We start from the raw sequence: 26587 nt of genomic DNA, 5'->3' as shown, positions 1-26587 counted from the left end.
ATAACCTTCAAAATCACTCATGGGTGATAGATGTTTGGAGTTGTTCATATCAAAGGCCCTAAATCCCATCATACACTGTAGATAGTCATTGGCTATATGCTAGCCGACTCTCCCATACACAGGAGTCGTTGATGTGTGACCTGTGATCTCTATGAAAGAGAGACATTTCTGGTGGTGGCTTATCTCTGACATAAAGGATCAGCGAGCAAAATAAGTCATCCAGATCTTTATCTCTCCCAACATTATTTGTTAGGGGCCCCCACAATTAGACTGTTGGCCGAACCCATCAATATTGGCAAGTTCACCTGACTCTGGTATAATGTGTATGTGGACCTTAAACATCTGGAGTGTCCGTAATCAAATGGTGGAGAAAAGTGTATGAAGTCCTACTCCTCCTCCCGCTCACTCTGAAGAGTAGTGTTGAGCAATACCTTCCGATATCGGAAAGTATCGGTATCGGATTGGATCGGCCGATATTCAAAAAATATCGGATATCGCCGATACCGATACCCGATCCCAATGCAAGTCAATGGGACCAAAATATCGGAATTAAAATAAACCCTTTCTTTCCTTGTAGGTTCATTCTACATGAAGGAAAACAACTAAGAATAATGCAGGATGTATTTGGGGAGGTGGCGGAGACATTAAAGGCATAGAGGATTAGCCCAATCAAATAGAATAGCAGGAATTTTTATTTTTTTTAAAGACGTTCGGAGTTACAAAGATATTGACTATGTTTTTTTTTTTTTATTTTGTCAGATATTGATGTTTCACTATTTTACGCCCTTCCCCTTTTTTTTTTTTTACTTTTCCCACACTTTCATCTTCATCATCATCAGCATCTTTGACATCAACTTCTTCTTCACCTTATTCATCTTCTTCTTCATCTTCTACCTATTTTTTTTTTAATGACATTCTTCATATTCATTTTCTTCAACTATTATTATTCTTCCTACTCTACTTCATCATATTCTCATTTGTGACAGGCATTCCCGTAGTTGTTATCTATAAAAGTTTGAAGATTACACCTTCCGTTCTGCCTGTCACAAAAGTTACATTTGTCCGCGTTCAGTTTGGCCTGCAGCATCAGGCTTTATCCAGGGGCACCACGAGGAGGAACGGACTCACCCCCATACACTGCTTAGTCTTCTTCTGCATATAATTTAGATAATATCTTTTGCTCTGATATTAAGTGTTATGCTTAATGTTCTTCTGCTCTTTGTTCTGCAGCCTCTTGTTCTTCTGCTTCTCGGTCTTCCATGTCGTCATCTCCAGGGTCGTCGTCTCCAGGGTCGTCGTCGTCGTCATCGGGGTGGTCTTCAGGGTCGTCATCTCCAGGGTCGTCGTCATCTCAGTGGTTGTCGTCTCCGGTGTCGTCGTCATCTTAGGGGTGGTCTTCCGGGTCGTCGTCTTTAGGGTCTTGAACTTGGAAATGTAGCAGAAGGTACAAGAAGGCTGAGAAAATCCCGAGAACCAGCTGATGGAACTGGAACTCGGATGGCTACCCGAAGGTCCAAGAGCCAATGGAACTACCGAGGACCTGTTGACGTTACTAGAACCCGGTTACTAAGCAGGAGGTACCCGTGCTAAAAAGCACTACCAAGGACCGCCTGACGTTGGCGGAACTCGGATACCCAGAAGGAGGCACCTAAGCCAAAGGCTCTGCCCGGAACCAGCTGACGGTACTGGAACCAGGATGGGGAGCAGAAGGTACAAGAGCAAAAGACACTGCCGAGAATCAGCTGACAGTACTGGAACCCAGATGGGTAGCCGAAGGTCCAAGAGCCAATGGAACTACCGAGGACCAGCTGACGTTACTGGAACCCGGTTACTAAGCAGGAGGTACCCGTGCCTGAAAGCACTACCAAGGACCACCTGATGTTGGTGAACTCGGAAACCCAGAAGGAGGCACCTAAGCCAAAGGCTCTGCCCGGAACCAGCTGACGGTACTGGAACCAGGATGGGGAGCAGAAGGTACAAGAGCAAAAGACACTGCCGAGAACCAGCTGACGGTACTGGAACCCGGATGCGTTGGCCAACTGTGCAAGAGCCAATGGCACGACCGAGGACCAGCTGACGGTGCTGGAACACGGTTACAAAACTGTAGGTACCCGCGCTTAAAAGCACTACCAAGGACCGCCTTGCGTTGGCGGAACTCGGATACCCAGAAGGAGGCACCAAAGCCAAAGGCTCTGCCTGGAACCAGCTGACGGTGCTGGAACCAGGATGTGGACCAGAAGGCCCACAGGAGAGGAGAGAACAGCTAGGCCGTGAGGCAGCCGCAGTTACCGAACACCAACAGTCCTACAGGGGGAGCTGGGCCTACTGGCACTACAGAACCAGCCTTGACTAACAGTTCACGCAGCCCACATAGGAAGCTCCTAAACTGGAGGCACCATGGAGTTGGCTAACCCGACCGCAACACGACGGGACAACGTATAGGTGTGTCAGTGACCTTGACAATACCCGGATCCAGCTGACGGTGCTGGAACCAGGATGCGTTGCCCCAGTGTGCAAGAGCCAATGGCACCGAGGACAAGCTGACGGTGCTGGAACCCGGTTACTAAGCTGTAGGTGCCCGCGCTTAAAAGCACTACTAAGGACCGCCTGGTGTTGGCGGAACTCGGATACCCAGGAGGAGGCACCAAAGCCAAAGGCTCTGCCCGGAACCAGCTGATGGTGCTGGAACCAGTATGTGGACCAGAAGGCCCACAGGAGAGGAGAGAACAGCTAGGCCGCGAGGCAGCCGCAGTTACCGAACACCAACAGTCCTACAGGGGGAGCTTGGCCTACTGGCACTACAGAACCAGCCTTGACTACCAATTCACACAGCCCACATAGGAAGCTCCTAAACTGGAGGCACCATGGAGTTGGCTAACCCGACCGCAACACGACGGGACAACGTATAGGTGTGTCAGTGACCTTGACACTACCCGGAACCAGCTGACGGTGCTGGAACCAGGATGCGTTGCCTATTCAAGATTGTCTTCCTACAGCCCCAACTAGCGGTGTTGGAGCAAAGGGTAAGCAGGGGGAGCAGAGTGTAGGCCGAAGCCTGCACTGGAGGCAGCTTTGTGTCTGCGTTGCGTTTGCAGGACACTTTGCCGGCTACACAGCGGGGGAACAGCTGGCGTTGCTGAACCCCACTGACACAATGGCGGGTGTTTTTCTCTGTGCAGCCTGCACTTCCAGGCACCAACTGGCGGTGTTAGAGCCCAGGGTCTGCAGGAGGAGCAGAAAGCCTAATTGAACCAATTTCAAAGGTAACCTTTAACCCACCCTCAGGTATTACAATGTGGAAGAGCCACACCTTGTGCAGCATTAATGCTCCACAAGTGAAAGGTTGTTCTTTAAATTTTGCTCATTGCACACGCTGAATGAAAGACGTACACAATTTTGCCCTTTATAGAGTAAAACTGTATTGGAGGCGTGACTTGTCTTTGTAAGGAGACGCAGCACAGGTGTCCAAAATAACGCCTTGGTGCTGGGCGCATCCTCCTGTGCGTCGTTATTTGCTGTACAGGAGTCTGCGCTCATTTCATGTTGGCCGGTGCGGTTAGCGATGGCCAGGAAACCCAGACCCGCAGTGTTTTTTCTTTAAGTCACACTACGGGGCTGGGACTCATGGCCTTGCGCAGTAAATTTTTTCGCCTGTCACTCATGTCCTTACACCTGCTTCAGACTGGGCGGCCTCAGCTGATCCCTTCTCGCATGCCGCGGCCATGAGGCCGCACAGTCTGAAGAAGGCGGAAGGAGATGAGTAAAGACAGGCGAAGATATGCACTGCTCGTGCCCATCAATCACACCCTCGCAGTCAAAATAAGTAAGACAACGAGGGGCATTGTTTCAGGCAGGGCGGACGCACAGGCGCAGCCAGCCAACCAATGATGTCAGAAGACGGGCAGCGCTACCAAGGGGGGTGCTGCGTATCATTAGAAAGGAAAGTCACACCTCAGGGACAGTAGAATGGTCTCTACTGAGACACATTTTGTACGTGTTGAGTTCCACGTGGGCAAGGAGAAAAAGTCAGCCACCTTGTATAAATGCAGCATTACTGCTGTACAAGGTGGCTGTTATACATAGAAACACCTTGGGGTGGGTGGCAGGGTCCGTTTAATTTCAGTTCATGTGCCTGCGTGGCGTTTGCAGGTCACGTTGCCGGCTACACAGCAGGAGAACAGCTGGCGGTGCTGAACCCCACTGACACATTGGCTGGTGTTTTTCTCTGTGCAGCTAGCAGTTCCGGGCAAAAACTGGCGGTGTTAGAGCCCAGGGTCAGCAGGAGGAGGAGAGGAGCAGAGTGTAGGCCGAAGCCTGCACTGGTGGCAGCTTTTGCTCGGTTGTGCCAGCGTGGCTTGTGCTGGACACGTGGCCGACTACACAGCAGGGGAACAGCTGGCGGTGCTGAACCCCACTGACACAATGGCGGGTGTTTTTCTCTGTGCAGCCAGCACTTCCGGGCACCAACTGGCGGTGTTATAGCCCAGGGTCAGCAGGAGGAGGAGAGGAGCAGAGTGTAGGACGAAGCCTAGTAGAACCAATTTCAAAGGTAACCTTTAACCCCCCCTCAGGTGTTGCAAGGTACAAGAGCCACACCTTGTGCAGCATTAATGCTGCACAAGTAAAAGGTTGCTCTATTAATTTTGCTCCTTGCACACGCTGAATAAAACACGTACACTATTTAGCCCATTCTACAGTCAAACAGTAGTGGAGGCGTGACTTGTCTTTTTACGGAGACGCAGCACAGGTGTCAAAATTTACACCTTGGTGCTGGGCGCAGCTTCCTGAGCGTTGTTATTTGCTGTACAGGAGTCTGCGCTCTTGTTATCCCTTGGCCATGCGCTGTGAGCGCTGCCTGTCTTCTGACCTCATTTCTTGTTGGCCGGTGCGGATAGCGATGGCCATAAATCCCAGACCCGCAGTGTCTTTTCTTTAAGTCACACTACGGGGCTGGGATTCGTGGCCTTGTGCAGTAAATATTTTCACCTGTCACTCATATCCTTACACCTGCTTCAGACTGGGCGGCCTCAGCTGATCCCTTCTCGCATGCCGCGGCCATGAGGCCGCACAGTCTGAAGAAGGCGGAAGGAGATGAGTAAAGACAGGCGAAGATATGCACTGCTCGTGCCCATCAATCACACCCTCGCAGTCAAAATAAGTAAGACAACGAGGGGCGTTGTTTCAGGCAGGGCGGATGCACAGGCGCAGCCAGCCAACCAATGATGTCAGAAGACAGGCGGCGCTACCAAGGGGGGTGCTGCGTATCATTAGAAAGGAAAGTCACACCTCAGGGACAGTGGAATGGTCTCTACTGAGACACATTTTGTACGTGTTGAGTTCCACGTGGGCAAGGAGAAAAAGTCAGCCACCTTGTACAAATGCAGCATTACTGCTGTACAAGGTGGCTGTTATACATAGAAACACCTGGGAGTGGGTGGCAGGGTCCCTTTAATTTCAGTTCATGTGCCTGCGTGGCGTTTGCGGGTCACGTCGCCGGCTACACAGCAGGGGAACAGCTGGCGGTGCTGAACCCCACTGACACATTGTCGGGTGTTTTTCTCTGTGCAGCTAGCATTTCCGGGCAAAAACTAGCGGTGTTGGAGCCCAGGGTCAGCAGGAGGAGGAGAGGAGCAGAGTGTAGGCCGAAGCCTGCACTGGTGACAGCTTTTGTTGTGTTGTGCCAGCGTGGCTTGTGCTGGACACGTTGCCGACTACACAGCAGGGGAACAGCTAGCGGTGCTGAACCCCAATAACACATTGGCTGGTGTTTTTCTCTGTGCAGCTAGCACTTCCAGGCTACAACTGGCGGTGTGATAGCCCAGGGGCAGCAGGAGGAGGAGAGGAGCAGAGTGTAGGCCGAAGCCTAGTTGAACCAATTTCAAAGGTAACCTTTAACCCCCCCTCAGGTGTTACAAAGTACAAGAGCCACACCTTGTGCATCATTAAGGCTGCACAAGTCAAAAGTTGCTCTATGAATTTTGCAACTTGCACACGCTGAATGAAACACGTACACAATTTAGCCCATTATACAGTCAAACTGTAGTGGAGGCGTGATTTGTCTTTTTAAGGAGACGCAGCACAGGTGTACCAAATAACACCTTGGTGCATGGGCGCAGCTTCCTGAGCGTTGTTATTTGCTGTACAGGAGTCTGCGCTCTTGTTATCCCTTGGCCATGCGCTGTTAGTGCTGCCTGTCTTCTCACCTCATTTTATGTCGGCCGGTGCTGTTAGCGATGGCCATGAATCCCAGACCCACAGTGTGTTTTCAAAAATGCACACTGCGTGGCTGGGATTCGTGGCCTTGTGCTGTAAATATGTTTGCCGCTCACACATGTCCTTACACCTGCTTCAGACTGGGCGGCCTCATCTGATCCCTTATCGCATGCCGCGGCCATGAGGCCGCACAGTCTGAAGAAGGCGGAAGGAGATGAGTGAACACAGGCAAACATATGCACTGCACATGCCCATCAATCACACCCTCGCTGTCAAAATAAATAAGACACCGAGGGGCGTTGTTTCGAGCAGGGCAGACGCACAGGCGCAGCCAGCCAACCAATGATGTCAAAAGACGGGCAGCGCTACCAAGGGGGGTGCTGCGTATCATTAGAAAGGAAAGTCACACCTCAGGGACAGTGTAATGGTCTCTACTGAGACACATTTTGTACGTGTTGAGTTCCACGTGGGCAAGGAGAAAAAGTCAGCCACCTTGTACAAATGCAGCATTACTGCTGTACAAGGTGGCTGTTATACATAGAAACACCTGGGGGTGGGGGGCAGGGTCCCTTTAATTTCAGTTCATGTGCCTGCGTGGCGTTTGCAGGTCACGTTGCCGGCTACACAGCAGGGGAACAGCTGACGGTGCTGAACCCCACTGACACATTGGCGGGTGTTTTTCTCTGTGCAGCTAGCACTTCCGGGCTACAATTGGAGGTGTTATAGCCCAGGGGCAGCAGGAGGAGGAGAGGAGCAGAGTGTAGGCCGAAACCTGCACTGGTAGCAGCTTTTGTTCTGTTGTGCCAGCGTGGCTTGTGCTGGACACGTTGCCGGCTACACAGCAGGGGAACAGCTGGCGGTGCTGAACCCCACTAACACATTGGCTGATGTTTTTCTCTGTGCAGCTAGCACTTCCAGGCTACAACTGGCAGTGTTATAGCCCAGGAGCAGCAGGAGGAGGAGAGGAGCAGAGTGTAGGCCGAAGCCTAGTTGAACCAATTTCAAAGGTAACCTTTAACCCCCCCTCAGGTGTTACAAAGTACAAGAGCCACACCTTGTGCAGCATTTATGCTGCACAAGTCAAAGGTTGCTCTATGAATTTTGCAACTTGCACACGCTGAATGAAACACGTACACAATTTAGCCCATTGTACATAGTTACATAGTTACATAGTTATTAAGGTTGAAGGAAGACTATATGTCCATCTAGTTCAACCCATAGCCTAACCTAACATGCCCTAACATGTTGATCCAGAGGAAGGCAAAAAAAACCCATGTGGCAAAGAGTAAGCTCCACATTGGGGAAAAAAATTCCTTCCCGACTCCACATACGCAATCAGACTAGTTCCCTGGATCAACGCCCTATCAAGGAATCTAGTGTATATACCCTGTAACATTATACTTTTCCAGAAAGGTATCCAGTCCCCTCTTAAATTTAAGTAATGAATCCCTCATTACAACATCATACGGCAGAGAGTTCCATAGTCACACTGCTCTTACAGTAAAGAATCTGCGTCTGTTATTATGCTTAAACCTTTTTTCCTCCAACCGCAGAGGATGCCCCCTTGTCCCTGTTTCAGGTCTATGATTAAAAAGATCATCAGAAAGGTCTTTGTACTGTCCCCTCATATATTTATACATTAAAATAAGATCACCCCTTAGTCTTCGTTTTTCCAAACTAAATAGCCCCAAGTGTAATAACCTATCTTGGTATTGCAGACCCCCCAGTCCTCTAATAACCTTGGTCGCTCTTCTCTGCACCCGCTCCAGTTCAGCTATGTCTTTCTTAAACACCGGAGACCAGAACTGTGCACAGTATTCTAAATGTGGTCGAACTAGTGACTTGTATAGAGGTAAAATTATATTCTCCTCATGAGCATCTATGCCTCTTTTAATGCATCCCATTATTTTATTTGCCTTTGTAGCCGCTGCCTGACACTGGCCACTGAATTTAAGTTTGTCATCCACCCATACACCCAGATCTTTTTCATTGACGGTTTTGCCCAGAGTTTTAGAATTAAGCACATAATTATACAGCTTATTACTTCTACCCAAGTGCATGACCTTACATTTATCCCCATTAAAGCTCATTTGCCATTTATCAGCCCAAGCTTCTAGTTTACATAAATCATCCTGTAATATAAAATTGTCCTCCTCTGTATTGATTACCCTGCAGAGTTTAGTGTCATCTGCAAATATTGAAATTCTACTCTGAATGCCCCCTACAAGGTCATTAATAAATATGTTAAAAAGAAGAGGGCCCAATACTGACCCCTGTGGTACCCCACTGCTAACCGCTACCCAGTCCGAGTGTGCTCCATTAATAACCACCCTTTGTTTCCTATCCCTGAGCCAGCTCTCAACCCACTTGCACATATTTTCCCCTATCCCCATTATTCTCATTTTATGTATCAACCTTTTGTGTGGCACCGTATCAAAAGCTTTTGAAAAGTCCATATACACTACATCCACTGGTTTCCCTTGGTCCAATCCGGAACTTACCTCTTCATAGAAACTGATCAAATTAGTCTGACATGAACGGTCCCTAGTAAACCCGTGCTGATACTGGGTCATGAGGTTATTCCTCTTCAGATACTCCAGTATAGCGTCCCTTAGAATGCCCTCCAGGATTTTACCCACAGTAGAGGTTAAGCTTACTGGCCTATAATTTCTAGACAGTAGAACTGTATTGGAGGCGTGACTTGTCATTTTAAGGAGACGCAGCACAGGTGTCCCAAATAACGCCTTGGTGCTGGGCGCAGCTTCCTGAGCATTGTTTGTTTGCTGTACAGGAGTCTGCGCTCTTGTTATCCCTTGGCAATGCCCTGTTAGCGCTGCCCGTCTTCTGACCTCATTTCATGTTGGCCGGTGCGGTTAGCGATGGCCATGAATCCCAGACCCACAGTGTGTTTTCAAAAATTCACACTGCGTGGCTGGGATTCGTGGCCTTGTGCAGTAAATATGTTCGCCGCTCACACATGTCCTTACACCTGCTTCAGACAGGGCGGCCTCATCTGATCCCTTATCGCATGCCGCGGCCATGAGGCCGCACAGTCTAAAGAAGGCGGAAGGAGATGAGTGACGACAGGCGAAGATATGCACTGCTCGTGCCCATAAACCACACTCTCGCTGTCAAAATAAATAAGACACCGATGGGCGTTGTGTCGAGCAGGGCGGACGCACAGGCGCAGCCAGCCAACCAATGATGTCAGAAGACGGGCAGCGCTAACAAAGGGGGTGCTGCGTATCAGTAGAAAGGAAAGTCACACCTCAGGGACAGTGGAATGGTCTCTAATGAGACACATTTTGTACGTGTTGAGTTCCACGTGGGCAAGGAGAAAAAGTCAGCCACCTTGTACAAATGCAGCATTACTCTGCTGTACAAGGTGGCTGTTATACATAGAAACACCTGGGAGTGGGTGGCAGGGTCCCTTTAATTTCAGTTCATGTGCCTGCGTGGCGTTTGCAGGTCATGTTGCCGGCTACACAGCAGGGGAACAGCTGGCGGTGCTGAACCCCACTGACACATTGGCGGGTATTTTTCTCTGTGTAGCTAGCAGTTCAGGCCTAAAACTGGCGGTGTTAGAGATCAGGGTCTGCAGTAGGAGCAGAGTGTAGGCCGAAGCCTGCACTGGAGAAAGTTGAAAGGGAACCTTTAACCCCCCCCCCCCCAGGCATTTGTTGCTGAAAGAGCCATCTTGTACAGCAGTAATACTGCAAAAGGAAAAAGGTGGCTCTTTAAATTATGCTCCTTGCAAACGTTCGTTGAACTACACACTCATATAATGTGTCCCCTCACACCGTTAAACCATCCCGGAGGTGGAACTTTCCTTTGTAATGTGACACAGCACAGCCGTCATTACAACCCCCTTGGTGCCGTGCGCCGCCTCCTGAGCGTTGTTTGATTCTGTCACGGAGCCTGTGCTGTAATGTTATCCCTTGGCCATGCACAGTTAGCGGTGCCCGTCTTCTGACATCATGTAGGTGTCAGGCTGGCAGTGCCTGTGCGTCCAAGCTGCCCGAGATCCAACCTCGCAGTGTCATCTAATGTAATCCCACTGCGGGCCTGGGATCCATGAGCATGCGCAGTGCATATCATTGCCTCTCACTCCCCTCCTTCCTGCTTCTTCAGACTGTGCGGCGTCACGGCCGTGGCATGCTATTAGGGATCAGCTGACGGCGCACAGTCTGAAGAAGGTGGAGGGAGATGAGCGAGAGCCTGAGGGGAAGATATGCACTGCGCATGCCCATGGATCACAGGCCCGCAGTGTGATAACATCAGAAGACACTGCGAGGCGGGATCTTGGGCAGCGCGGCCGCACAGGCGCAGGCAGCCTGACACCAAATTATGTCAGAAGACAGGCAGCACAAATTGGGCATGGCCAAGGGATAACGGAACAGCGCAGACTCCGTGACAGCTTAAAACAACGCTGAGGAGGCAGCACACGGCACCAAGGGGGTAGGAATGACGGCTGTGCTGCGTCACATTACGAAGGAAAGTCCCACCTCCAGGACGGTATAACGGTATCAGTGAACAACACATTTTATAAGTGTTAAGTTCTGCGTGTGCAAGGAGCACAACTAAAAGAGCTACCTTTTCCTTGTGCAGCATTACTGCTGCACAAGGTGGCTCTTTCAGTAACAAACGCCGAGGGGGGGGGGACAGGTTCCCTAACATTTAGGTTGGTGTGCCAGCGTGGCGGTCGCAGGACACATTGCCGGCTACACAGCTGGGGATCAGTGTTATGGCTGGCAATCAGGCAACACAGCGTGCAGTAATCAGCGCACATACAGAGATCTGGCAATAACCAAAAACAATAGGACGAGCTCTGAGACGTGGAATCTCTGTAGACTGCAGTACCTGATCTATCCTCACACAACTATAAGCAGCAGTGGATTGCGCCTATAACTACCTATGCAACTCGACACTGCCTGAGGAGCTGACTAGCCTGCAGATAGAAATACAAGCCTGACTTACCTCAGAGAAATACCCCAAAGGAATAGGCAGCCCCCCACATATAATGACTGTTAGCAAGATGAAAAGACAAACGTAGGAATGAAATAGATTCAGCAAAGTGAGGCCCGATATTCTAGACAGAGCGAGGATAGCAAAGAGAACTATGCAGTCTACAAAAAACCCTAAAACGAAAACCACGCAAAGGGGCAAAAAGACCCACCGTGCCGAACTAACAGCACGGCGGTGCACCCCTTTGCTTCTCAGAGCTTCCAGCAAAAGTTAATAGCAAGCTGGACAGAAAAAACAGAAAACAAACTAGAAGCACTTATCTAGCAGAGCAGCAGGCCCAAGGAAAGATGCAGTAGCTCAGATCCAACACTGGAACATTGACAAGGAGCAAGGAAGACAGACTCAGGTGGAGCTAAATAGCAAGGCAGCCAACGAGCTCACCAAAACACCTGAGGGAGGAAGCCCAGAGACTGCAATACCACTTGTGACCACAGAAGTGAACTCAGCCACAGAATTCACAACAGTACCCCCCCCTTGAGGAGGGGTCACCGAACCCTCACCAGAACCCCCAGGCCGACCAGGATGAGCCACATGAAAGGCACGAACAAGATCTGGGGCATGGACATCAGAGGCAAAAACCCAGGAATTATCTTCCTGAGCATAACCCTTCCATTTGACCAGATACTGGAGTCTCCGTCTAGAGACACGAGAATCCAAAATCTTCTCCACAATATACTCCAATTCCCCCTCCACCAAAACAGGGGCAGGAGGCTCCACAGATGGAACCATAGGTGCCACGTATCTCCTCAACAACGACCTATGGAATACATTATGTATGGAAAAGGAGTCTGGGAGGGTCAGACGAAAAGACACCTGATTGAGAATCTCAGAAATCCTATACGGACCAATAAAACGAGGTTTAAATTTAGGAGAGGAAACCTTCATAGGAATATGACGAGAAGATAACCAAACCAGATCCCCAACACGAAGTCGGGGTCCCACACGGCGTCTGCGATTAGCGAAAAGCTGAGCCTTCTCCTGGGACAAGGTCAAATTGTCCACTACCTGAGTCCAGATCTGCTGCAACCTGTCCACCACAGAATCCACACCAGGACAGTCCGAAGACTCAACCTGTCCTGAAGAGAAACGAGGATGGAACCCAGAATTGCAGAAAAATGGAGAGACCAAGGTAGCCGAGCTGGCCCGATTATTAAGGGCGAACTCAGCCAACGGCAAAAATGACACCCAATCATCCTGGTCAGCGGAAACAAAACATCTCAGATATGTTTCCAAGGTCTGATTGGTTCGTTCGGTCTGGCCATTAGTCTGAGGATGGAAGGCCGAGGAAAAAGATAGGTCAATGCCCATCCTACCACAAAAGGCTCGCCAGAACCTCGAGACAAACTGGGAACCTCTGTCAGAAACAATATTCTCAGGAATGCCATGTAAACGAACCACATGCTGAAAGAACAAAGGCACCAAATCAGAGGAGGAAGGCAATTTAACCAAGGGCACCAGATGGACCATTTTAGAAAAGCGATCACAGACCACCCAAATGACCGACATTTTTTGAGAAACGGGAAGGTCAGAAATGAAATCCATCGAAATATGTGTCCAAGGCCTCTTCGGGACCGGCAAGGGCAAAAGCAACCCACTGGCACGTGAACAGCAGGGCTTAGCCCTAGCACAAATTCCACAGGACTGCACAAAAGCACGCACATCCCGTGACAGAGATGGCCACCAGAAAGATCTAGCAACCAACTCCCTGGTACCAAAGATTCCTGGATGACCGGCCAGCACCGAATAATGAAGTTCAGAGATAACTTTACTAGTCCACCTATCAGGGACGAACAGTTTCTCGGCCGGACAACGATCAGGTTTATTAGCCTGAAATTTCTGCAACACTCTCCGCAAATCAGGGGAGATGGCAGACACAATGACTCCTTCCTTGAGGATACTCGCCGGCTCAGATAACCCCGGAGAATCGGGCACAAAACTCCTAGACAGAGCATCCGCCTTCACATTTTTAGAGCCCGGAAGGTACGAAACCACAAAATCAAAACGAGCAAAAAATAACGACCAACGGGCCTGTCTAGGATTCAAGCGCTTGGCAGACTCAAGATAAGTAAGGTTCTTATGATCAGTCAAAACCACCACGCGATGCTTAGCACCCTCAAGCCAATGACGCCACTCCTCGAATGCCCACTTCATGGCCAGCAACTCTCGGTTGCCCACATCATAATTACGCTCAGCAGCAGAAAATTTCCTGGAAAAGAAAGCACATGGTTTGAACACTGAGCAACCAGAACCTCTCTGTGACAAAACCGCCCCTGCACCAATCTCAGAAGCATCAACCTCGACCTGGAACGGAAGAGAAACATCAGGTTGACACAACACAGGGGCACAGCAAAAACGACGCTTCAACTCCTGAAAAGCTTCCACGGCAGCAGAAGACCAATTAACCAAATCAGCACCCTTCTTGGTCAAATCGGTCAATGGTCTGGCAATGCTAGAAAAATTACAGATGAAGCGACGATAAAAATTAGCAAAGCCCAGGAATTTCTGCAGACTTTTCAGAGATGTCGGCTGAGTCCAATCCTGGATGGCCTGAACCTTAACCGGATCCATCTCGATAGTAGAAGGGGAAAAGATGAACCCCAAAAATGAAACTTTCTGCACACCGAAGAGACACTTTGATCCCTTCACGAACAAGGAACTAGCACGCAGTACCTGGAAAACCATTCTGACTTGCTTCACATGAGACTCCCAATCATCTGAGAAGATCAAAATGTCATCCAAGTAAACAATCAAGAATTTATCCAGATACTCACGGAAAATGTCATGCATAAAAGACTGAAAAACAGATGGAGCATTGGCAAGTCCGAACGGCATCACCAGATACTCAAAATGACCCTCGGGCGTATTAAATGCCGTTTTCCATTCATCTCCCTGCCTGATTCTCACCAGATTATACGCACCACGAAGATCAATCTTAGTAAACCAACTAGCCCCCTTAATCCGAGCAAACAAGTCAGATATCAATGGCAAGGGATACTGAAACTTAACAGTGATCTTATTAAGAAGGCGGTAATCAATACACGGTCTTAGCGAACCATCCTTCTTGGCTACAAAAAAGAACCCTGCTCCCAATGGTGACGACGATGGGCGAATATGTCCCTTCTCCAGGGACTCCTTCACATAACTGCGCATAGCGGTGTGTTCAGGTACGGACAAATTAAATAAACGACCCTTAGGGAATTTACTACCAGGAATCAAATCGATAGCACAATCACAATTCCTATGCGGAGGTAGGGCATCAGACTTGGACTCTTCAAATACATCCTGAAAGTCCGACAAGAACTCTGGGATGTCAGAAGGAATGGATGACGAAATAGACAAAAATGGAACATCACCATGTACTCCCTGACAACCCCAGCTGGTTACCGACATAGAGTTCCAATCCAATACTGGATTATGGGTTTGTAGCCATGGCAACCCCAACACGACCACATCATGCAAATTATGCAGTACCAGAAAGCGAATAACTTCCTGATGTGCAGGAGCCATGCACATGGTCAGCTGGGCCCAGTACTGAGGCTTATTCTTGGCCAAAGGTGTAGCATCAATTCCTCTCAACGGAATAGGACACCGCAAAGGCTCCAAGAAAAATCCACAACGTTTAGCATAATCCAAATCCATCAGATTCAAGGCAGCGCCTGAATCCACAAACGCCATGACAGAATATGATGACAAAGAGCACATTAAGGTAATGGACAAAAGGAATTTGGACTGTACAGTACCAATAACGGCAGAGCTATCGAACCGCCTAGTGCGTTTAGGACAATTAGAAATAGCATGAGTAGAATCACCACAATAGAAACACAGTCTGTTCAGACGTCTGTGTTCGTGCCGTTCTACTTTAGTCATAGTCCTGTCGCACTGCATAGGCTCAGGCTTACTCTCAGACAATACCGCCAGATGGTGCACAGATTTACGCTCGGGCAAGCGACGACCGATCTGAATGGCCAAGGACATAGACTCATTCAAACCAGCAGGCATAGGAAATCCCACCATTACATCCTTAAGAGCTTCAGAGAGACCCTTTCTGAACAAAGCCGCTAGTGCAGATTCATTCCACAGAGTGAGTACTGACCATTTCCTAAATTTCTGACAATATACTTCTACATCATCCTGACCCTGGCATAAAGCCAGCAGATTTTTCTCAGCTTGATCCACTGAATTAGGCTCATCGTAAAGCAATCCCAGCGCCTGGAAAAATGCATCAACATTACTCAATGCAGAATCTCCTGGTGCAAGAGAAAACGCCCAGTCCTGTGGGTCGCCGCGCAAAAAAGAAATAATAATCAAAACCTGTTGAATAGGATTACCAGAAGAATGAGGTTTCAAGGCCAAAAATAGCTTACAATTATTTCTGAAGCTCAGGAACTTAGTTCTGTCACCAAAAAACAAATCAGGAATCGGAATTCTTGGTTCTAGCATCGATTTCTGATCAATAGTATCTTGAATCTTTTGTACATTTACAACGAGATTATCCATTGAGGAGCACAGAGCCTGAATATCCATGTCCACAGCTGTGTCCTGAAGCACTCTAATGTCTAGGGGAAAAAAAAGACTGAAGACAGAGCTAAGAAAAAAAAATGATGTCAGGATTTTTTTTTTCCCTCTATTGGAAATCATTGGATTGGCTCCTTGTACTGTTATGGCTGGCAATCAGGCAACACAGCGTGCAGTAATCAGCGCACATACAGAGATCTGGCAATAACCAAAAACAATAGGACGAGCTCTGAGACGTGGAATCTCTGTAGACTGCAGTACCTGATCTATCCTCACACAACTATAAGCAGCAGTGGATTGCGCCTATCAACTACCTATGCAACTCGGCACTGCCTGAGGAGCTGACTAGCCTGCAGATAGAAATACAAGCCTGACTTACCTCAGAGAAATACCCCAAAGGAATAGGCAGCCCCCCACATATAATGACTGTTAGCAAGATGAAAAGACAAACGTAGGAATGAAATAGATTCAGCAAAGTGAGGCCCAATATTCTAGACAGAGCGAGGATAGCAAAGAGAACTATGCAGTCTACAAAAAACCCTAAAACGAAAACCACGCAAAGGGGCAAAAAGACCCACCGTGCCGAACTAACAGCACGGCGGTGCACCCCTTTGCTTCTCAGAGCTTCCAGCAAAAGTTAATAGCAAGCTGGACAGAAAAAACAGAAAACAAACTAGAAGCACTTATCTAGCAGAGCAGCAGGCCCAAGGAAAGATGCAGTAGCTCAGATCCAACACTGGAACATTGACAAGGAGCAAGGAAGACAGACTCAGGTGGAGCTAAATAGCAAGGCAGCCAACGAGCTCACCAAAACACCTGAGGGAGGAAGCCCAGAGACTGCAATACCACTTGTGACCACAGAAGTGAACTCAGCCACAGAATTCACAACAGATCAGCTGACGTTACTGAAACCCAATAACACTGGGTCGTATGTTTTGACTGTGCAGCCTGCACTTCTGAGCCGCAACTGGCGGAGTTGGAGCCCAGGAATTACAGTTCAGGTGGTAGAAAGATGAACACATCAGAAGACCTGGATGACACCCAATTACTTAATCAGGCAGAGGAGTGGCAAATTCCTGCGAGATCCAGGCCTGGTTCATTTTCAGAAAAGTAAGCCGGTCAACGTTATCGGAGGATAGTCGCATGCGACGGTCTGTTAGTACACCACCTGCGGCACTAAAGACACGTTCCGATAAGACACTAGCCGCAGGGCAAGCCAGCACCTCCAATGCATACTGGCTTAGCTCTGGCCAGGTATCCAGCTTAGAGACCCAAAACTTGAAAGGGGAAGAGCCGTCTGGGAGTACAGTAAGAGGGCAAGACATGTAGTCTGTCACCATCTGACGGAACCGTTGCCTCCTGCTGACTGGAGCCGCCGGTGATGGTGTAGACATTTGGGGCGGGCACACAAAAGTTTTCCACAGTTGTGCCATACTGGTCTTGCCTTGGGCAGAGGCACTGCTTCTGCTCCCTCTTTGTACAGAGCCTCCTCCACTGCCTCGACGCACTGAGCTGCTTTATAAAGCACTAGCAGCACTCCTCTCAGTTGGACTGGAGAAGATGATGGAATTCACCAGTGTGTCGTGGTACTCCCGCAATTTACGCTGCCGTGTCAACGCCGGGATGAGGTTTTGGACGTTGTCACGGTAGCGAGGATCGAGGAGGGCGTACACCCAATAATCAGGCACGTTGAGAATGTGGTCGATGCGGCGGTCGTCTCTCAGGCACTGCAACATGAAATCAACCATGTGCTGCAGACTGCCAACTGGCCCAGAAACGCTGTCCCCTGCTTGAGACATGATCTCTGCCCGCTCTTCATCACCCCACCCTCGCTGTACACACTGACCACTGGACAATGGTGTAACTCCCTCCTCTGGACGTAGCTCTTCCTCGTCCATTGACTCCTCCTCATCCTCCTCACAAAGGGTCTCCTGCCGAACCCTTTGTGAGGAACCACGTGGCGCTGACTGTCCAGAAGCTGATGGAAAAGGTGACTCCTCATCCTCCACCTCTTCCACATTATCCCTTGCAGGGTTTCTTGAAGCAGGCAGATAAGGGGGACAGTCATGCTGACTAGTGCATCATCTGCACTTGCCATCCGCGTGGAATAATCGAAAGGACGCAAAACCTGGCAGACTTCCTTCATAGTGGCCCACTCTGTGGTTGTGAAGTCTGATCGGCGCTGACTGCGACTTCTTTGCGCCTGATGCAGCTGGTACTCCATTACTGCTTGCTGCTGCTCACACAAACGCTCCAACATATGTAACGTGGAACTCCACCTGGTAGGTAGGTCACATATGATGCGATGTTCAGGAAGGCGAAATCGACGCTGCAGAGCAGCAATGCGGGATCTTGCCAAGCTGGAACGCCGCAAGTGAGCACACTCTAGGCGGGCCTTGTGCAGAAGTGCATCAAGATCTGGATAGTCCCTCAGAAAACTCTGCACAACCAAATTGAGCACATGTGCCAGACATGGGATGTGAGTAAGGTTGCCAAGGGCTAAAGCTGCCACCAGATTTCGGCCATTGTCACACACTACCATGCCTGGCTGGAGATTCGCTGGCAGTAACCACACATCGCTCTCCTGCTTTAGGGCATTCCAGAGCTCCTGCGCTGTGTGGCTTCGATTCCCCAAAGAAACTAATTTCAAGACGGCCTGCTGACGTTTGGCCACGGCTGTGCTCATGTCAGTCGTAACAGGTAAACGTTCACGGGTCCATGTGGAGGTGGACTGTGACGGATCCTGCAGCGATGAATCTGAGGAACTTGTGTAAGAGGAGGAGTCAATGCGTACAGACTGGATTCCTGCAATCCTTGGAGTGGGCAGGACACGTCCTGCGCCACTCGCACGGTCTGTACCCGGCTCAACAACATTAACCCAATGGGCAGTGACGGTAAGGTATCGCCCCTGTCCATGTTGACTGGTCCACGCATCGGTGGTGAGGTGGACCTTGCTACTGACGGCGTTCAGTAGCGCGTGTTTTATTTGTCCCTCCACATGCTTGTGCAGGGCAGGGACAGCCTGCCTGCTGAAGTAAAAGCGGCTGGGCACCTTGTACTGTGGGACTGCCAATGCCATCAAGTCACGGAAGCTGTCAGTCTCCACCAGCCTGAATGAGAGCATTTCCAGCGACAGAAGTTTGGCAATGCCTGCATTCAGAGCCTGTGCTCAGGGGTGGTTTGCCGAGAATGCCCGCCTTTTCTCCCATGCCTGTACTACCGATGGCTGTAGACTAGGCTGGGAGTGTGAGGATGACTGGGAACGTGGTGCTGTGGGTGGAATTACACTAGGTCTCTGGACAACAGTGCCAGAGGTTCTTCCATGGCGATCCAGGGAGGAAGCCGAACCAGCTGTGCGTGAGCTGGAGGAAGAGGCAACACGAGCTGAAGAGGTGGTAGCTGCCGCTGTTGGTTGGCCTAGGTCTTCAGTGTGTTTTTGTAACTCCACCGCGTGCCTGGTCCGCACATGTTTCCACATATTTGTGGTATTGAGGTTGCTGACACTTTTCCCTCTTTTTACTTTCTGATGACACAGCTTGCATTTGACAAAACAAATGTCATCTGCAACTGTGTCAAAAAAGGACCAGGCACTGCAAGTCTTGGGAGCGCCCTTTTTGGCTTGTGGAAGAGACAGGCTCCTAACGGGTGCCAAAGTGGAGGCTACAGGCTCCGCAGTCTTCCCCCTCCCTCTCCCTCTTTGGCCCGTTTGGGGAATCTATTCCTCAGAGCTGCTCCCACCACCTTCCTGTTCCTCACGCCAAGATGGGTCAAGGACCTCATCATCTCCACTACCCTCTGCCACCAACTGCTCCTCCTGGGTAGTCTCGGCAGCACAGTACGCACCAGAAAGCGGCACCTGAGTTTCATCATCAGATGCGTACTGTGCTGTGGTCACCGGAGGCACTGGCCCACCCGCCTCTTCAGAGTCAGAGAGACAAAGCTGTTGGACATCACTGCACACTGCCTCTTCTTCCATTTCTCCAATACTGCTTGGCTGTCCCCCTGTTTCCAAGCCAAGAGATTCAGAGAACAGAAGTAGAGACGGCTCCTGTCCTGGGCTCTCTGACTGCCTGGCCAATTTGGCAGGTGGTGAAGAGACAGATGGCTGCTCTCCAGTGGTCTGTGCCTGAGAGGATGTGGCACTAATTGAAGTCGATGCCAATGCGTTAGCTGCCATCCATCCGACAACGGCTTCAATTTGATCTTCACGCAGCAGCGGTGCACGGCGCTCTCCGACAAAGCTGCGCATGAAGGACTGTTCCCTGCTGAAACTGGGTGATGATAAGTCACCGGTGCCCGCAGCAGGCACAGAATCACCACGTCCTCTCCCTGCTCCTCTCCCTGCTCCGTGCCCACGCCCCTTACTCCCTGCCCTCTTCATCTTGGTTGACAGATAAAGATAAGCAGAAAAGTACTAAGGCCTTAGTGTGCTTATTCCTGAAATGCTCCTCCTAACAGGTGTAAGAAACACTAATGTTGTAAAGTGTGGACTAGACTTTATTATTGATAAAATGTGGCCTACACAAGTGTTAAGTGGTGTTTGGTGAACTTTACTTTTTTTTTGGGCAGATCAGGCTACAGAGCGAGTTTAACTTACACGGGGACCGTGCAGACAGCCGTAAACGGCGCTGCAAGGCCCAAAAACCCTCCTCTAGGTTATCCTATGTAGTGTTTTTCCACTATTTTGCTGGAGACGGGTGGAAAGACACTAATAGGACATTTTTTACAAAATTTTCAACAGGCTGCACTAGTTGAAAAAAAAGGACAAGTTATTTAACGGTATGAGGCAGTGACAAACCCTGAGCTGAATACAACCGGCTGTGGCTGCACACAGACTACATGGCGAGCTGCGCTCACACGGAGACCGTGCAGACAGCCGTAGACGGCGCTGCAAGGCCCAAAAACCCTCCTCTAGGTTATCCTATCTAATGTTTTTCCACTATTTAGCTGGAGACGGGTGGAAAGACACTAATAGGAATTTTTTTAAAAATTTTTAAACAGGCTGCACTATGAGCAAAAAAGGACAAGTTATTTTACAGTATGAGGCAGTGACAAACCCTGAGCTGAATACAACCGGCTGTGGCTGCACACAGACTACAGGGCGAGCTGCGCTCACACGGAGACCGTGCAAACAGCCGTAAACGGCGCAGCAAGGCCCAAAAACCCCCCTCTAGGTTATCCTATGTAGTGTTTTTCCACTATTTAGCTGGAGACGGGTGGAAAGACACTAATAGGAAATTTTAGAAAAAATGTGCAGCAGGCTGCACTATGAGCAAAAAAGGACAATGGATAGAACTGTATGAGGCAGTGTGAACCCCCCCTGAGCTGAATACAACCGGGTATATGGCTGCACACAGACTACAGAGTGAGCTGCACACACACACACACAGAGACCTTGCAGAACGCTGTTGAAACAGCGCTGCAAGGCAAGAGCAAGGTGAACAGTGAAGAACACACAGCGTTTTGCTAAATTAGCCTTGGGAAAGGAAAATAAAGCAATTAGCTATCTCAACTGGCCCTCAGTTAGAACACAGCGTCCTGTCCCTAACTGAAATCACAGCAGAGTGAGCGCAAAATGGCGGCAGCGTTTTTTATAGTGCATGGTGACATCATTTCAGCAGCCAATCACAGCCTTGCCAGTACTTACATACCCACCATGCTAAACAGGATGTGCCCACACTTCCATTCATTCCTCATTGGCTGCTGTGTGCAGTTTGAATTCTGAGAACTTCCGATTCCGGTATCCGATACGCGGGAAGTATCGGAATTTGGTATCGGAATTCCGATACCGCAAATATCGGCCGATACCCGATACTTGCGGTATCGGAATGCTCAACACTACTGAGGAGTCATCTATCACCATGTTATCCATCTATAGGAATCCAGTCATCTCTACACGAAATTCCCAGGTCAGGTCACTCCATCTGTAGGCAGTAACTCCCTCTCGAAGGACAATGTGCCCTACACACAATGGACCTCAGCAAGTTTCTTATTGATCCCATGTAAAGGCCCCTTCACATTAAGCGACGCTGCAGCGATACCGACAACGATCCGGATCGCTGCAGCGTCGCTGTTTGGTCGCTGGAGAGCTGTCACACAGACCGCTCTCCAGCGACCAACGATGCCGGTAACCAGGGTAAACATCGGGTAACTAAGCGCAGGGCCGCGCTTAGTAACCCGATGTTTACCCTGGTTACCATCCTAAAAGTAAAAAAAACAAACAGTACATACTTACCTTCCGCTGTCTGTCCTCCAGCGCTGTGCTCTGCACTCCTCCTGTACTGTCTGTGTGAGCACAGCGGCCGGAAAGCAGAGCTGTGACGTCACCGCTCTGCTTTCCGGCTGACCGACGCTCACAGCCAGTACAGGAGGAGTGCAGAGCACAGCGCTGGAGGACAGACAGCGGAAGGTAAGTATGTACTGTTTGTTTTTTTTACTTTTAGGATGGTAACCAGGGTAAACATCGGGTTACTAAGCGCGGCCCTGCACTTAGTTACCCGATGTTTACCCTGGTTACCAGTGAAGACATCGCTGGATCGGTGTCACACACGCCGATTCAGCGATGTCCACGGGAGATCCAGCGACGAAATAAAGTTCTGGACTTTGTTCAGCGACCAGCGATCTCCCAGCAGGGGCCTGATCGTTGGTCGCTGTCACACATAACGATTTTATTAACGATATCGTTGCTACGTCACAAAAAGCAACGATATCGTTAACAATATCGTTATGTGTGAAGGTACCTTAAGACCTAGATAAATGGTTTGTGGGTTATAAATATGGAAGCAGGTGTGTTTGCTCAGAAATAAGTTTGCAGCCAGTGTTTGAGTTTCTTAACATTTTCATCTAATATTTTTTTATAGACCAACATCAAGAACAACTACAGAGCCGTTGTCAGCTTCCCTATGGAGCAGGTCAGGATTGCTTCTTCTTGTCATAGAGCTCTGCGTTCTGCTTTATAAAGGTTATATTCTAAGACCGATCAATAGTCATAAATACCGTAATTCTTGATAAATCACACAGTCTTTATTAACGTGAGTCTATTCTTTATCATTTTTGATCATTCTAAATGATTTCATTCAAGAGAAATATGTACAATATTTAATAGTTTCTTTAACCCCTTAGCGACCGCCGATACGCCTTTTAACGGCGGCCGCTAAGGGTACTTAAACCACAGCGCCGTTAATTAACGGCGCTGTGGAAAAAGTCAATAGCGCCCCCCAGAGGCCGATTTTCTCCGGGGTCTCGGCTGCCGGGGGTAGCCGAGACCCCAGAGAACATGATTCGGGGTTTTTTTAACCCTCCCCGCATTTGCGATCGCCGGTAATTAACCGTTTACCGGCGATTGCAAAAAAAAAAAAAAAAAAACGCGATCTCTTTTTAATTTCTAACATAGTAACATAGTAACATAGTTAGTAAGGCCGAAAAAAGACATTTGTCCATCCAGTTCAGCCTATATTCCATCATAATAAATACCCAGATCTACGTCCTTCTACAGAACCTAATAATTGTATGATACAATATTGTTCTGCTCCAGGAAGACATCCAGGCCTCTCTTGAACCCCTCGACTGAGTTCGCCATCACCACCTCCTCAGGCAAGCAATTCCAGATTCTCACTGCCCTAACAGTAAAGAATCCTCTTCTATGTTGGTGGAAAAACCTTCTCTCCTCCAGACGCAAAGAATGCCCCCTTGTGCCCGTCACCTTCCTTGGTATAAACAGATCCTCAGCGAGATATTTGTATTGTCCCCTTATATACTTATACATGGTTATTAGATCGCCCCTCAGTCGTCTTTTTTCTAGACTAAATAATCCTAATTTCGCTAATCTATCTGGGTATTGTAGTTCTCCCATCCCCTTTATTAATTTTGTTGCCCTCCTTTGTACTCTCTCTAGTTCCATTATATCCTTCCTGAGCACCGGTGCCCAAAACTGGACACAGTACTCCATGTGCGGTCTAACTAGGGATTTGTACAGAGGCAGTATAATGCTCTCATCATGTGTATCCAGACCTCTTTTAATGCACCCCATGATCCTGTTTGCCTTGGCAGCTGCTGCCTGGCACTGGCTGCTCCAGGTAAGTTTATCATTAACTAGGATCCCCAAGTCCTTCTCCCTGTCAGATTTACCCAGTGGTTTCCCGTTCAGTGTGTAATGGTGATATTGATTCCCTCTTCCCATGTGTATAACCTTACATTTATCATTGTTAAACCTCATCTGCCACCTTTCAGCCCAAGTTTCCAACTTATCCAGATCCATCTGTAGCAGAATACTATCTTCTCTTGTATTAACTGATTTACATAGTTTTGTATCATCTGCAAATATCGATATTTTACTGTGTAAACCTTCACATCGGAGGACAGAGAAAAGGGGTCCCAGGTGGCCCCCCAATACTCACCTAGCTCCCCCAATGCTCCTCGTGTCTCCCGGTGGGCGCCGCCATCTTCAAAATGACGGGCGCATGCGCAGTGCGCCCGCCGGCCGGGACCGGGAGAATCTTTGGGGTCTCGGCTGCCGGGGGTAGCCGAGACCCCAAAGAGCATGATCGGGGTCGGTTTTACCGACCCCTGTTTTGCGATCGCCGGTAATTAACTGTTTACCGGTGACCGCAAAAAAAAAAAAAAAGTAAAGTGTAATTCTCTGTCCTCTGATGTGATCGCACATCAGAGGACAGAGAAATAGGGGGATTCGGGGACCCTACAATACTCACCTGTGTCCCTGGATCCTCTTGCTGCTCCTCCTGGCCGCCGGCAGAAGAACATGGCGGACGCATGCGCAATGCGCCCGCCATCTGTCTCCATCTGCCGGCCGGCAGGAGAACAGCAGTTGGGGCTAAAATTAGGGTTAGGGTTAGGGTTAGGGGTAGGGTTAGGGTTAGGGGTAGGGTTAGGGGTAGGGTTAGGGGTAGGGTTAGGGGTAGGGTTAGGGGTAGGGTTAGGGTTAGGGTTAGGTTAGGGTTAGGGGTAGGGTTAGGGGTAGGGTTAGGGGTAGGGTTAGGGTTAGGGGTAGGGTTAGGGGTAGGGTTAGGGGTAGGGTTAGGGTTAGGGGTAGGGGTAGGGTTAGGGTTAGGGCTAGGGTTAGGGCTAGGGTGAGGGATAGGGTTAGGGCTAGGGTTGGGGCTAAATTTAGGGTTAGGGTTGGGGCTAAATTTAGGGTTAGGCTTCTTTCACACTTACGTCGGTACGGGGCCGTCGCAATGCGTCGGCCCGACATACCGACGCACGTTGTGAAAATTGTGCACAACGTGGGCAGCAGCTGTAGTTTTTCAACGCATCCGCTGCCCAATCTATGTCCTGGGGAGGAGGGGGCAGAGTTACGGCCACGCATGCGCGGTCAGAAATGGCGGATGCGACGTACAAAAAAACGTTTCATTGAACGTTTTTTGTGCCGACGGTCCGCCAAAACACAACTGATCCAGTGCACGACGGACGCGACGTGTGGCCATCCGTCACGATCCGTCGGCAATACAAGTCTATGGGCAAAAAACGCATCCTGCGGGCACATTTGCAGGATCCGTTTCTTGTCCAAAACGACGGATTGCGACGGAATGCCAGACGACGCAAGTGTGAAAGTAGCCTTAGGGCTAGGGTTAGGGTTGGGGCTAAAGTTAGGGCTAGGGTTGGGGCTAAAGTTAGGGTTAGAGCTGGGATTAGGGTTAGGGTTTGGATTAGGGTTGGTATTAGGGTTAGGGTTGGCATTAGGGTTACGCTTGAGATTAGGGTTAGGTTTGGGATTAGGGTTAAGGTTAGGGTTGTGATTAGGGGTGTATTGGGATTAGGGTTAGGTTTGAGGTTAGGGTTGAGATTAGGATTAGGGGTGTGTTGGATTTAGGGTTTTGATTAGGGTTATGGTTAGGGTTGACATTAGGGTTGTTTTGGGGTAAGGGTTGTGATTATGGTTAGGGTTAGTGATTAGGATTATGGATCAGGTTGGGATTACGGTTAGGGGTGTGTTGGGGTTAGGGTTGGAGCTAGAATTGGGGGTTTCCACTGTTTAGGTACATCAGGGGGTCTCCAAACACGACAGCCAATTTTGCGCTCAAAAAGTCAAATGGTGCTCCTTCCCTTCCGAGCTCTGCCGTGCGCCCAAACAGTGGTTTACCCCCACATATGGAGCATCAGCGTACTCGGGATAAATTGGACAACAACTTCTGGGGTCCAATTTTTCTTGTTACCCTTGTGAAAATAAAAACTTGGGGGCTACAATATCTTTTTTGTGAAAAAAAAAATATTTTTTATTTTCACGACTCTGCATTCTAAACTTCTGTGAAGCACTTGGGCATTCAAAGTTCTCACCACACATCTAGATAAGTTCCTTGGGGGGTCTAGTTTCCAAAATGGGGTCACTTGTGGGGGGTTACTACAGTTTAGGTACATCAGGGGCTCTGCAATCGCAACATAATGCCCACAGACCATTCTATCAAAGTCTGCATTCCAAAAAGGCGCTCCTTCCCTTCCGAGCTCTGCCGTGCGCCCAAACAGTGGTTTACCCCCACATATGGCGCATCAGCGTACTCGGGATAAATTGGACAACAACTATTGCAGTCCAATTTCTCCTGTTACCCTTGTGAAAATAAAAACTTGGGGGCTACAATATCTTTTTTGTGGAAAAAAAAATATTTTTTATTTTTACGACTCTGCATTCTAAACTTCTGTGAAGCACTTGGGCATTCAAAGTTCTCACCACACATCTAGATAAGTTCCTTGGGGGGTCTAGTTTCCAAAATGGGGTCACTTGTGGGGGGTTACTACAGTTTAGGTACATCAGGGGCTCTGCAATCGCAACATAATACCCGCAGACCATTCTATCAAAGTCTGCATTCCAAAAAGGCGCTCC

The 26587-nt window shown here is 49.2% G+C and overlaps 1 protein-coding gene across 2 annotated transcripts in view; it reads left to right on the top strand.

Annotated features, from left to right (window-relative positions):
- Nucleotides 1–26587, top strand: part of LOC138658180 (uncharacterized) — a 116255-nt gene that overhangs the window by 16354 nt on the left and 73314 nt on the right. For both annotated transcript variants that reach the window (XM_069745707.1, XM_069745703.1), the window contains exon 4: nucleotides 22614–22664. In XM_069745707.1, the coding sequence (XP_069601808.1) occupies nucleotides 22614–22664 (51 nt within the window). The remainder of the gene's footprint in view (nucleotides 1–22613; nucleotides 22665–26587) is intronic.

Source organism: Ranitomeya imitator, chromosome 1 (genome assembly GCF_032444005.1).
Source record: "Ranitomeya imitator isolate aRanImi1 chromosome 1, aRanImi1.pri, whole genome shotgun sequence".
In the NCBI taxonomy this organism is placed as follows: domain Eukaryota; kingdom Metazoa; phylum Chordata; class Amphibia; order Anura; family Dendrobatidae; genus Ranitomeya; species Ranitomeya imitator.
The sequence above is the reverse complement of the archived record's forward strand: the minus strand, read 5'-3'. Positions and strand labels throughout refer to the sequence as shown.